Source organism: Gobius niger, assembly GCF_951799975.1.
Source record: "Gobius niger genome assembly, chromosome: 12".
NCBI lineage: Eukaryota > Metazoa > Chordata > Actinopteri > Gobiiformes > Gobiidae > Gobius > Gobius niger.
This window is the reverse complement of record NC_136863.1, coordinates 24,566,209-24,578,599: the sequence shown is the minus strand read 5'-3', so window position 1 is coordinate 24,578,599 and position 12,391 is coordinate 24,566,209. Positions and strand designations below refer to the sequence as shown.

Here is a 12,391-nt window from a genome sequence, read left to right as displayed (position 1 = left end):
TAACCTGGAACATTTCCACCGAAACGGCGCTCTCCTGTGTGACTGGGAGCTTACCACAATGACAGTAGCAGTAGAACTATTATTGTGGTGCACTATGAACCCCATTCTGTTAAACCATGCAGGATGTTGTCTATCCTTGCATGAGTCTGAAGAGGGTGACAACCGAGGCCCTTTCGCCAGAGTATACATTTAAAATACCCATTCATCAGCTGCCTTGAGGGCCAGGGATTAAAAAAAAATAGTTGACTCCAGTGAAACTTGACCCTGTTTTCTTTATCAGCATCGGTGACAGAAGGCGCTGGGATAAACAAAAACAGAGAGAGGGAAAGTGCCAAAGTCCTGCTGCAGCCTCCAAAACCACCACAGGGAGCGATAAAACACAGCGCTGCTGGCTTACAACCACAGCATCTAATAACTACTGCGCCTGGTCATCACGGCACTACGTTCACGACTGTGGACCAATGCGTGGGCAGAGACGGGGCTCCTTTGAACTCGGGTGTTGTGCAAGTGCTTGAAATCTTAGCTCCCTTTACAGCAAAGACTTCGATGTAGAATGCACTGCATGGCATAAACCTATAGAGAGGTGCTCTAAATGGTATTTAAATCTTGACTATGAAGGATGCAAATACTCGGCGGTCAGATCGGAGTATTTTGTCCGTCTTAGGCCTTGTGATGAACAGATGGCGTACTGTGCTTGGAGCCTCTACCTCTGAGTGCAAAAATAGTCCCATACACATAGGTCACTGTCAAGGTAACATGTAATATTAATCACTATTGATTTATGGTCATATAACCCAGCCGTATTAATAGCTTTCCCACATCCACTGCTGTCCAACTGGAAACAAGAGCACACTGTGAATATAAAAAAATGTTTTGTTTGTTTGTTTTGCTACATTTTTATTAAGGGCCTATTGCAGGAGCTGGCAAGTCTGTTCGTTCACTGGACGATTTTTGTATCAGAGGAGGCCCAAACTCAATCTGTGCTACATACATGTGTTTTCCCAACAGAATAAAGAGGTTGGGAATTTTTTTGTGAATAATTGACACTGTTCTTCAGTATATTTAGTGCTTGTGTACAATCATATTCCTCCAAATCATCCAAGGTGCCAGAGGACATATTCTGTGGGGCTGGATTTAGCCCACGGGCCTGACATTGCTTACCCTCGGCTTACTGAATTTTGTGCAAAATCAGCTTTATCTTTTCCTTTTTTTGCTTTTACCTACGTTGTAACATTATGTCCTCATACATACACAAACATACAAGGTGCTTCGTTTGCAAAAGCACATCTAGTCCGTGTCCTTCCGCTCTCAAGACGCCTGCCCAGCCTTCGGTACACGTCACACAGGGTTTCTAAGGAGCTTTTCGGAGTTTTAAAATCCAAACACTTTCACCAAATCTGATCTTGTCAGTGGTGTAACTCTTTTTTTTACCATGGCAGATTATCATGTTTACTCATTGTTTGAAAGATTAATTTCAAATTAGTGTTACAAAATGCCATTTGCTGGCGTTTTGTACAACCACATTTAATAGCATGATAAGACCAAGGGGTACGATTTTCCAAGTAATCACAAAGGCCCTTGAGTATATTGTAAAAGCAGATCTAATTATGATCATAAACTAGCAGCTTGTCTTTGTTGTATTCATTACCAAAAGTGAAACTGGAAGTTGTGAAACATGATTAGAAACTCATACCAGTGAAGATATGGGGCCCGATCTTGTGTTTCTAAACGCAGACTAGAGCGTAACATTTTGGGCTGAGTAAAATCTGAGTAAAATCCTGAAGCACCCATGGCCAATGGCGGTGCTATGTACAACAGCCTTTTTCCTCCAACCAGACTCCATGGCGAGGGGGAGGGAGAGGGGTTGTGGAGGGTGGATATGTGCTTTTGTTTTGGTTGCTATTACGGACAAGCGAGTGCCGATCCGCTCCGCAGTGGGACCGGCACAGGCTATCTCTTTCTTTTCGTGAAGTTAGAAGCGACCAAGCTCTTCGATGGGCACGCACAAAGACCAGACAGGTACGTATCAACTCGTCTAAGCTCAGGTAAGAACAGTAGGTCAGTATGGAAAAACGGTAAATAAAGCATAATATAGAATCATTGATAGGTTTGAGATTTGAAATGAAATGGAAAATATATGCTGCGCACTGGAGATCGGCGATATAAATGATATCAGTTCATGTTTATCATTTCAACTCGAGCTAACCCTGATCAATACAACAGGTTTCCAAGATACCCACAGCCTGAATTGATCGGCGTCCCTCTGCATCCCACTTCTTTGCTTTGACCTACTTCCTTAAACTCGGCACGGCTTGATTTCTTTTGGATTAAATATTTACTCTGCTCTCTAATGCCCGAAAGGACACTGCCACCTCAATCCAATGCTTACAAAGGAACCAAGGGGCATTCTGGGTAGTTTCCGTTTGCTTCCTAGTAAACTCCACGGTTCAGCAAAAACATGAAGGATGCAGTTTATCATAATATCTGCTTAGTAAGACCGGGCGAGGACGCAGCAGACATGCAAATCATGAAAAACGAGCGACGAGATTCAACATAGTAGTTTCTCTTCATTTGGAAATGTCACAATACAGCAAAAAAGTGTTACTGTATTTTTCACACTGTACTTTGGGGCAACTAGGCGCCTTAGGTGGGGTACAGTCCAGACAGTGAGCTTTTAGTAATAGGGCTGATAGATAGACAGAGCCGTTCAGGGACAACTTCGATCCATCAATTCACCCAGTGCATGCCAGCCTATGGGCGATAGGAGCAAACAGAACATGCAAACTCAGCATCTCTTTAAATCGTTTAGTTTGTATCATTTCAGGAGTACATCTTGGAAATCCACAAACGATGGACCTTATATTAATGAGGAGTGGTACTGTAAGGTTCACGCTGTTATCCAACCACATCACAATGTCTGAATTTCATAGTAATAGCTAGGAAAGCACTAAAATTCTTAACACACTGACATTGCTCTTAAAAGGTTTCTAAATGTACCTAGTTCTTCTGATTGGTTTACCCTGCGTGCTGCTTGATGAGGGAGGCTGACCAACAGTCGGAGTGGAGGGGGAAAAGAAGACGGCCTGCATGTGAGCCTCACTGGGTCAAGGTCAGGAGTTAAGGTTTATTTACACAGCTCATTTTAAATGCAGTAACCACAGCCCGGTGAGCTGCACATGCCAGCTCAACTCCTTTGTAGAGGTTAACTAAAGCTTTCAATGGATGAGGCCGAATGCTCTGAGGGAGATCCAAAGTGTGATTCTGCCTCTCACCTTTGGTTTTTAATATAAATTAAACACAAAAGTACTGAGCCACAATATAACAACACTGTTAGCACGATAAAGTTCTTTTTCACGTTTTCAAACTTTCAATAATATGGGCGGAAAAAGACATCAGTCAGCATTGGCTGTGTTGGTTTGCGTCTCAAAGTGAGGTACAGCGTCCAGGCTGTGGGATGTGTCTGTTCTGTTCTTTTCTATTGCCAATTGACATTTTCTACTGCCGTCTTAGTGCTCTGTAGTTTATTGCATGTTTTAGTCTTTCTGTTGTTGTTTTTATTATTCTTACTCGTATTTTTTGCTATCCCTGTCATTTGTTTTTCATCTCTCCCTATATTTTGCTTGTGTGTTTCACTGTTGCACTCTCTCTCTACAATTTATATAATTTTAACCCTGTGCTTTTTTGTAGGTTTCCCTCTGTACATTTGGTTAAGCACTACAGATGAAGACGAGCCTTCTGGCCAAGTCTGACATATTATACAGTTGCACTGTTGGTAAATATGCCCTGTCCTATAATAAAAAATAATAATAAAAAAACATGCTAAAAAGATAAGGGTTTTATTTTGACAATGGCAGAGAGGGCCTATAATGGTATGAGTCTGGACGACAGAGGACTAATCCACAGTGATACAGCTCTTAGCAGACCGAGTTAATCCTGAGCTAACAAGCAGCTGTCAGATGCACAACCGCTTTACGGAGTGCCCTTTTCTCTCCCGCACAAACACAAACACCACTGAAGCCTGTTTGGAGCTCAGAGCGCCGGCTTCAACACAAATGTGAGGGGGGAAAAGTGGATTTAATAAGATTCTTTGGAAGTCTGACTTTTCAGTGACCCCAATTAGACGGACAGCGGTGTTCAAAGCTGGGAATGTAGAGAAGTAATTAAGAAATCTATTACGTTTTTTAATTATGGCCACAGCAATTATTTCACTTGTTCAAAATCAAAAGGATATGGCATAACGTTCTTTCAGAATATTCAACATTTTGAATTTTGAATATTTTTTGTGCATGGATAGTAAACCCTGTCCTACAACCCTTGAACGCCTCATACATTTAAACAAATGGACGCGTTTCCTGAAGCTCAGTTCACTGTCTTTTGTAAACTTCTCTCATAACGCTCAACTCTGACTGTGTTAGCCGCTAACTGTTGCCGCTTCAAACGTTTTCATTTTATTTCGGCAGCCCCACCCTGGTCCAGAAGGGGTCAGCGTGGAGCAGCTGCTGCGTGTGACCGCTCGCTCACTCCAAACTGATTAATCGTTCTTACATCTGTTAAAGCTGCACAGATGTTGTTTATAAGCGCAGCAATTATCCGGAAGGAAAGATTGAGAGTCACCTTTGAAACGACCTACTGCAACTATCTCCAGAAACATGATGGAGATGTGAAATTCAGGTCAACCGGTTAACATACGTCAATTTAGTTTTGAAGCGCAGTAAACGTAAAAAATCTCTTAAGAGAATCCAGTTTTGTATTAATAAATCAGGCGAGGAGTTATATACAGCAATATTATACAAATCTCTTAGAAAAATAAACAAAACAATTAGTAAGTACAAGAGAGAAAAAATTTGAGTCAGTGGAAAAAGCGCATGAACCTGTATATTTCTTTGGATTCCAGCACCTTCTTCGTCGCCATTCGTGCTACACGTGGATACCGAACATGTCAATATTTGTGAATTTGGGAGGGAAAATTGAAGGAGCGCCGCGCTGGTGCACTTATTTGCTGTCGCTACATACGTCATAAAATAGGAATTGTGAAAGGGACTATACGGGGTTTAAAAATGTTAAAATGAAGTATTCTCCTCCTCCTGTTTCAACAATGTCCTAAAGTGTAGAATGAGCTCAGAGCTGTTCACCACAACTGCCTCTAAAATCCTGCACTGTCACTCAAAAAGGTGTTAATTCGGGTCCGAAGTGCCGTCATGCACGAGCCTAATATAGAAGCTGCAGTTACACGTATGACCTGAGGTGGAAGTCGTGAGTATAAAATGGCAAACTTGCATCTACCCCCTTTTAGTGTGAGCAATGCCCGTTTTAACCAAATGATAAGAATCCTCTGATTGGCAAAAAACAACGTTCATAAACAGGGCATTGCTTCTCTTGGACTGTAACAGATCAATCATTACATTAAACCTTTTTATTAGAGGCCTGGATGCATCAGCTGTTGCCTTCACCTTAACATCCGGTGAAAATTGCGGACAATAACAGCGATCGCTCGTATTCTACTGGGACTTCAAACCTCCCTACAACGGCTTAAAAGCCTGGCTCCGAAGAGTTTTATTTTTTCTAAAAGTCGCTATGACCCATGTAACAATGCTGGGGTGGGTGAAATATTTTTAACCATGCTGTTTTTTGTAAATCAACCCGAAATAGTGGAAGAATTTTCTGTGCAATGAGCCTGTCAATCAAGCTCTGGAGCTCTGTGGAGGCCCCACCCGCCTTTTTGCCCTTTAAAGGAACAGATGGAGATTGAGCAACTCGGGACCTTTACAATGAATAGGGCTAAATATGCAATCATCTATCTCTGATTATTATATCTATGAGTGTGAGTTTTGTGTATATTTGTGTATACCAGCTAAAAATCTGTACATTGACCACTGCATGAAAAAATAGGTTAAAAAAAATCCTACCTCATCTCTGTCTTTGGACAGCAAAACGAAGCCATTACTGTCGACCAGGAAACAGTTGAGATCCTAAAAGTCAGAGAGAGTCAGAATTTCAAGGCAACACACATAAATGTAAAATGTCAGAAAAGAGAGATATACTTACAGAGCTCTCGCAGCTGAGTGGACATACGCCCTCAATGTTTGAGCACTGAGAAAAGAGTTTATGTTATAATAATAATAATTGTCAGTGTGCAAAGTGATGTGTTTTTGGCTTTTAAAAACTTACGTCTGTGTCAGGTGGCTGTAAGAAAACAAAATAGAAAAAATGTCAATTTAAAAATGCCAATAAGATAAAGATGAATAGAAGCTGTGGTGAAAAGTAACAAGATATTTTCTATGTTCAGTGATTCCTTGGTGAAAAGCGTTGAGGTAGAAACCATCCTAATGAAGTCAACTTCCACCTAATTGTTCTTCACTCTTTACGGCCATAGACAGTTTTGTTCACACCTGGCTGCCGACGCTACTGTCTGTATCACCGGTCCCTCAGAGACAATGTTGCTGGTTCGCTCTGCTTAGTGAATGGAGGAGACGTTTCATTGACCGCTCTGTGTAAATGTGGCGGTGCAGTCAGCGGTCTGTCAGAGCCCATTAAAAACCTTATCTTCCCCTCGACCTCCGCGGGACACGTTCCTGCTTCAGTGCACCGCGGCCCGGACAGGGACAATGTCTGACCTCTGGGGACTAATGCAGTGGTTCTCAAACTGTGGTGCAAATGCTTTCAAACTTCAAACCTGGATCAAAGTTAGGGTTTGGTTTAAACTCCAACCAGAGACTAGTGGAGGCTACATTTATACTGTAAATGTTTTAACATTTTATTATTTGTTCCTGATACATTTTTGAAAAACCCACCCTTAGCCCTTGACTTTCATGAAAGGGCATTCTATTCAGCTTTCACTTTCATCTCTGAATAGAAAATCTGAGACTTTATGCAATGAATTAATTTCTTTCCAGATGATCATGGAGCGTTAAAAAGGAGAAGTTCAAGGTACAAGTACTGATGAATAAAAACAGATTTTGTCCCTACTGTCTATTGAAAATATAACATTGAGAAGGCTGTTCCATAGCAAAGACAAAACACAGTGTCTTCAATACATGCATAGCTTTATAGAGGTGAAAAAAGTTATTTCTGTAACACAACTTAAAATGTGAAACTAATATATGATATAGATTCATGACATGCAGAGTGACATATGTCAAGCCTTTGTTTGTTTTAATGTTCATTATTTTGGCTTACTGCTTGTAAAAACCCCAAATTCTAAATCTCAGAGGATTAGAATATTACAGGAAATCAATAATAAAATGATTATGAAAACTATACTCATGCATATGTACTTAGTACTTGGTTTGGGCCCCTTTTACTTGAAGTACTGCCTCAATGCGGTTGCGTGGCATGGATGTTATCAGCCTGTGTCACTGCTGAGGTGTTATGAAGACCAGGATGCTTCAACCAGAGGAATCTGACATTGGAACCCATGTCTAGGATCCGGCTGTGTGTGGCAGCTCTTGATGCACTGACTCCAGCCTCAGTCCACTCTTTGTGAAGGTCCCCCACACTTTTGAATGGCCTTTTCCTGACAATCCTCTCAAGACTACGCTCATCCTGCGATGTTTCTGAGATGTTTAATTTGTTTTTTTTTCAGGCTGTGAGCCATAATTATCAAAATGTTAACAAATAAGGCTTGATATATCTCACTTTGCATCATGATTTTGTCTTACAGCTTGTAAAACACATTAATTGAAAGTTAAGTGGAAGAAAAAGTGTGGAAGAAAAAGGTGCACAAGCCGCAGGGATGAGCGCAGTCTGGAGAGGATTGTCAGGAAAAGGCCCAAAACAAGCACAAAGTACATAATCATACATGATTATAGTTTTCAGAGGGCCCACATTTATCTTTAATGATAGATTTATCTATCTATCATTAAAGATAAATGTGGGTCTATTTTTATTGATTTCATGTAATATTCTAATTTTAGAAAAAAGATATATATATATTTTTTTTCCAAGCTGCAGGCCATAATCATCAAAATTAAAACAAATAAAGGCTTGACATATGTCACTTTGCATGTCATGAGTCTATATCATATATTAGGAACACATTTTAAGTTGTATTACAGAAATAAATGAACTTTTTCACAATATTCTAATTTTCCGAGTTTCACATGTAGTTTGCAAGTCTTCTACAATATCTACAAACTCTTTTTTGGAGTTGTGACCCAAAGAATTTTCTCCATGAATGTCCTCGTTCATGACGGACCAACTGTGACCAAAGGCAAGTGTCTCTGTTTGTCTTCACGGCCCAAACAGCAAACCTGCTAAAGTGATTCATACCAGTGTTTTCAGTCTACTGCCCTGGATCACTCAGGTTTGGTAAATGGTAAAAACGTCTTGTCCAACATGTGTGTGGGCGTGTGCTGCTGCGGTCACCTGCTTCGCGATCGCCCAGAACCTCTTTTCCAGCAAATCCAAGGTCATCTGCAGCCCGATGGCTAAAAATAGACAAAACACAGACACAAAGACGGAAAATTGAGACGGCTGAAGGACAAGGTGGACGTCACAGATGTTTAGTGCATGTTGAAGGAGGACATAAGTTCTGTTGCATGGTAATGCGCATAGCACACATTCTGTAAAGAAAAAGCATTTAACAACAGGCAGCAGCATGTGAATAACATACAGTCTTACAAAGCAGTTCAAGGCCACATCTTGCTGTTGAAACATCCCTGCTTAAGTCAGGCACAGAGAATTCAGGTCAAGTTCACATTGGGTGAGAAAGTGACCCATTTCATTCACATTTTGTTGACACTAAAAAGTGAAATATTAGCTTTAATTTATTCACTATTTTTGTATGTGTTTGGAGACTCCAGACATCATTGTAAGTTTAGTGTGTTGACAACAAGCTCCTGTTTTTTACATTTACATGACCTTTGGCTCGCATGAATTTGGTCCTCATATAGATCAAATGTATAGTGTTCAGGGGAATGTGTGTTGAATAATTGAAAACGATTATTTCAGACAGTCGGAGGAAGTCGACTCCCCCCATTTTTTCTATCCGTTCCCTTGAAAAACAACATACAGTAAGTCTTTTCAAACACTAACCAAATCACCAGTCCACTTGTGCATAACAAAACATAATAACTTAGAAACTGTCTTGCTTATATTATACTAGTTCTTCCCCAATCCCTAAACACGATGAAAGACTGTAGTAAACTTCAGCAGATACTTCTCATGGCACTCTCTATAAAGTACACAGGAAATTCAGAATACTTCACCTCTGGGTGCAACCACTTGAAAAGAAGACCAAAGCGCAATATTGTTTAAAATCCACCCGGGCTTCCCTTCTCTTTTATTGTTACAGTAATAAGACAGCGCTGAAGCTCTGTCTGACCATGGCTAAAAGAGCAGCTGTATAAGACGTAATATCTGGGAGTTCTTTAATGAAGTCTATACTTCACGTCTAACTGCACTGACAGATACGAGCCAACACAGCGCTCTCCTGTGTAATGACCTTATTGGAAAAACACAGGCTGGAAAAAACTTTATTATGGCATTGTTTTATGATGAGAGAGTAATAGCAATTTTGAATGATCACAGTTGAACCGAAAGCTGAACAAGAACAAGTCAAGTCAAAAGAGAAAACCATGTCATGCACTAGGACAGGGCCAGGATCATCGGGACAGAGGACAATAAACACTGTCACTAGAGACCTGCAGCAGTTGAGATCTGGAAACGTGTCCCTAAACCGAGACGAAGGGGCTTTCATGCTTTCTCACACCTTTGGCTAAATTGTTTATTCAACAAATATACACAACTAAAACAAGCCAAATTAAGCTTCACGTCATGAATTCAAGTCATTTTACTCATGTAGTTAAATAATCCCTATGTGCAGAGTTCATTGCATTAGTGGGTAGTGAAGTTCTCCTTAGCCGAACGCTTTCTCAGGCCTGTCGGGCATTACTCATGTCAATTACGGATAAAATATTCAGATAAAACTTATGTTGTAACTTTTCTCATTATCCCGCAACAGCCTGGGCATGGACCTCAGACTCTATTTCAAATCTGTCCATTCCCTACTCCCAGAGTCATAAAAGCTCATTTGGACTGAAGTTATGAAAGACTATGGCAATAATAGTGGGCCCGTATCTGTCCACAGCCCGGGTGACCTCTGGGTGCACTAAAGTGGTTATGCAGCTTCCTTTTCTCTCTGAAATAGCCCTGGTGCAGAGTCAGGGCTCTGTGGCTTTGTGTCGGCCGTTTTGTTTCATTTCTCTGATTTTTCCTTTTTTTTTTTTTTTTTTTTACTTTACACTTTCCTTTTTGTCGTCAGCTGTGTCCTTATGGCCGCCCTTCACCACTGCAGCTGCATCGGTTCTGCTGCAGTCTGCAACCACGCAGGCCAGACACAATGCAAACACAAACGCTAACCTGGATCCGCGGGACAATACGCAGGACTATGTCACGCAGGGACAGGAGACGTCATAGATGCAGAGGAAAAAAGCTTTTATCGTTTGCACAAACCGGTACAGTGAGTATTAACTACATGTGAGAGGGGAGTGAGTAATAAGAACTAGGGGAAGTGGAGAGACCACCAACATTTAAGTTACTGGACGACCTGGACTATTGACCCACTTCTTATTTGTGTCTCCTGACCACTATTTACAGGACTTGCCCTGGTTACAGAAGCTTCCGTCTTGATCTGACACATGTAGGGCACGGCATGCAGAATGTTGAAGATGACAACTATTTATTGATTCATTTCAGTTCATCTATTGAGCAACAGCAACATATTTAGTATATCATGTGAAGACTCTGTTAAAATGACGTCTTGGCCCAAAACCAACAAACTGTGTAACTTGTCAGTGAAAAAGCTGCAAACCTGTCAGGAGGCTACTTACAAAGAGAACACGCTGACATTATTATATGAAATTTTAGCAGCCTGCAACATCCAAATCACAACCAAAGTCTTTACATGGTTTGATGCAATAGTGCCTGTAGTGAGTACATAAAAGTCCAATTTCAAGCAACATTTGCAAAAACAAGTTTAAAGAATGTAGTTAAAGCTTATTACAATGAAGGGCCCGATCTTGTGTCTCAAAACGCAGATGATAGCGTGACATTTTGCGCTCAGTCGGAGCGCACTTTGTGATCTTGCCACTCCAGACTTAGCGCATTTAAGTGGGTGGAGACACACACATTTTCCTCCAACCAGATCGACTCCGCGTCCAGGAGAGTGGTTGTGTGGGAGTGGGGGGTTAACATGTGCTTTTGTTTTGCTTCGCGTTCACGCCAAGCGCGGGCCGATCCACGCCACAGCGGACGCTGTAGCTCTTTTTCTCTCGAGACGTGAACATCGTTTAGCTCACGATGGGGTAAATAAAGTTTTTAGTTTGACCTGTGAGAGCCTAAGGCTTAAGAAAGAACGCAAGACAGTGCAATGTAAACGAGGAAGTGAATGTCAGCCGTGTTTCCATCAGTGCAGTCACCTCCTCTTGTGACGCCCCCGGAAAATAATTCGCCAAGAGCCTGCGCCGCCCCGTGCGCCGCCACAAGATCTGGCCCAAAGAGTTGTTACTTAAAAACCAATAACATGAACATTTCTAGGTTGAGTTCAGTAATTGGGAAGAAGAATTAGAGCTTCATTTACAAAGCGCCTTTCAAATCAAAATCAAATCAAATGTAATTGTACAGCACATTTAAAAACGACTCTTGTTGACTCAAGTGCTTCACAAAAAGCTGACCATGTCAAAAAAAGACAATACACAATATATACAAGCAGAAAAGCACTGGCAGCTCAGATTTTGGCCATGATATGTGCTAGACAGTGTTGAAAGCTTTTGAGTAGAAATTTGCCTTTAGTCGGGTTTTAAAATGATCAAGCATCTGTGCAGCTCTTATGTGGAGAGGCAGTTCATTCCACAGTTTAGGAGCTGCTAAAGAGAAAGTTGTTCTGTCATCTTTGGTCACACGCTTGGAGCGAGGAGCCTCCAGCAACAGCTTTCACAGACATGGTCACTAATCCTGTGCCCAAGAATCAATAATTAATCAGAAAAAATCAGCCAAACCTTGGAAAACTTGGTCAATTTTGTCGCAAAATCTAATTGTGTTCACCATGTTCTGTTGAAATGTGTAGTCTAACTCAGTGGTTCTCAAACTGGGGGTCGCGAGAGGGACTCACCAGATCATATGGGAGGCATATTTCCTATGTAGTTTCGATGGAAAGCCTGCCTTGTGTGGGTCGTGAACAAAAGTGTGCCTTGTATTGACGGTCGTGGCCATAAAAGATTGAAAAACCCCAGGTCTAACTTGCCTCTCCTATGCACTTTAAATCAAAAATATGAAAATACATCATGTCAACAATCACTGTATTGTTCCCAAACTTGAGAGAACACTTTGTGGGTGTCATCTGTTGCTTTGTCCCTGTTTCAAGCTCTTCCCTTTCTTTCACACTCTCCACTCT

The 12,391-nt window shown here is 41.2% G+C and overlaps 1 protein-coding gene across 1 annotated transcript in view; it reads right to left on the bottom strand.

The window, feature by feature from the left end:
* Positions 1 to 12,391, bottom strand: part of LOC306971102 (voltage-dependent calcium channel subunit alpha-2/delta-4-like) — a 62,326-nt gene that overhangs the window by 7,881 nt on the left and 42,054 nt on the right. The window contains exons 27-30 of the mRNA XM_079567247.1: positions 8,365 to 8,426; positions 6,169 to 6,183; positions 6,046 to 6,090; positions 5,907 to 5,969 (exon numbers count right to left, since the gene is read on the bottom strand). Coding sequence (XP_079423373.1) covers positions 5,907 to 5,969; positions 6,046 to 6,090; positions 6,169 to 6,183; positions 8,365 to 8,426 — 185 coding nt within the window. The remainder of the gene's footprint in view (positions 1 to 5,906; positions 5,970 to 6,045; positions 6,091 to 6,168; positions 6,184 to 8,364; positions 8,427 to 12,391) is intronic.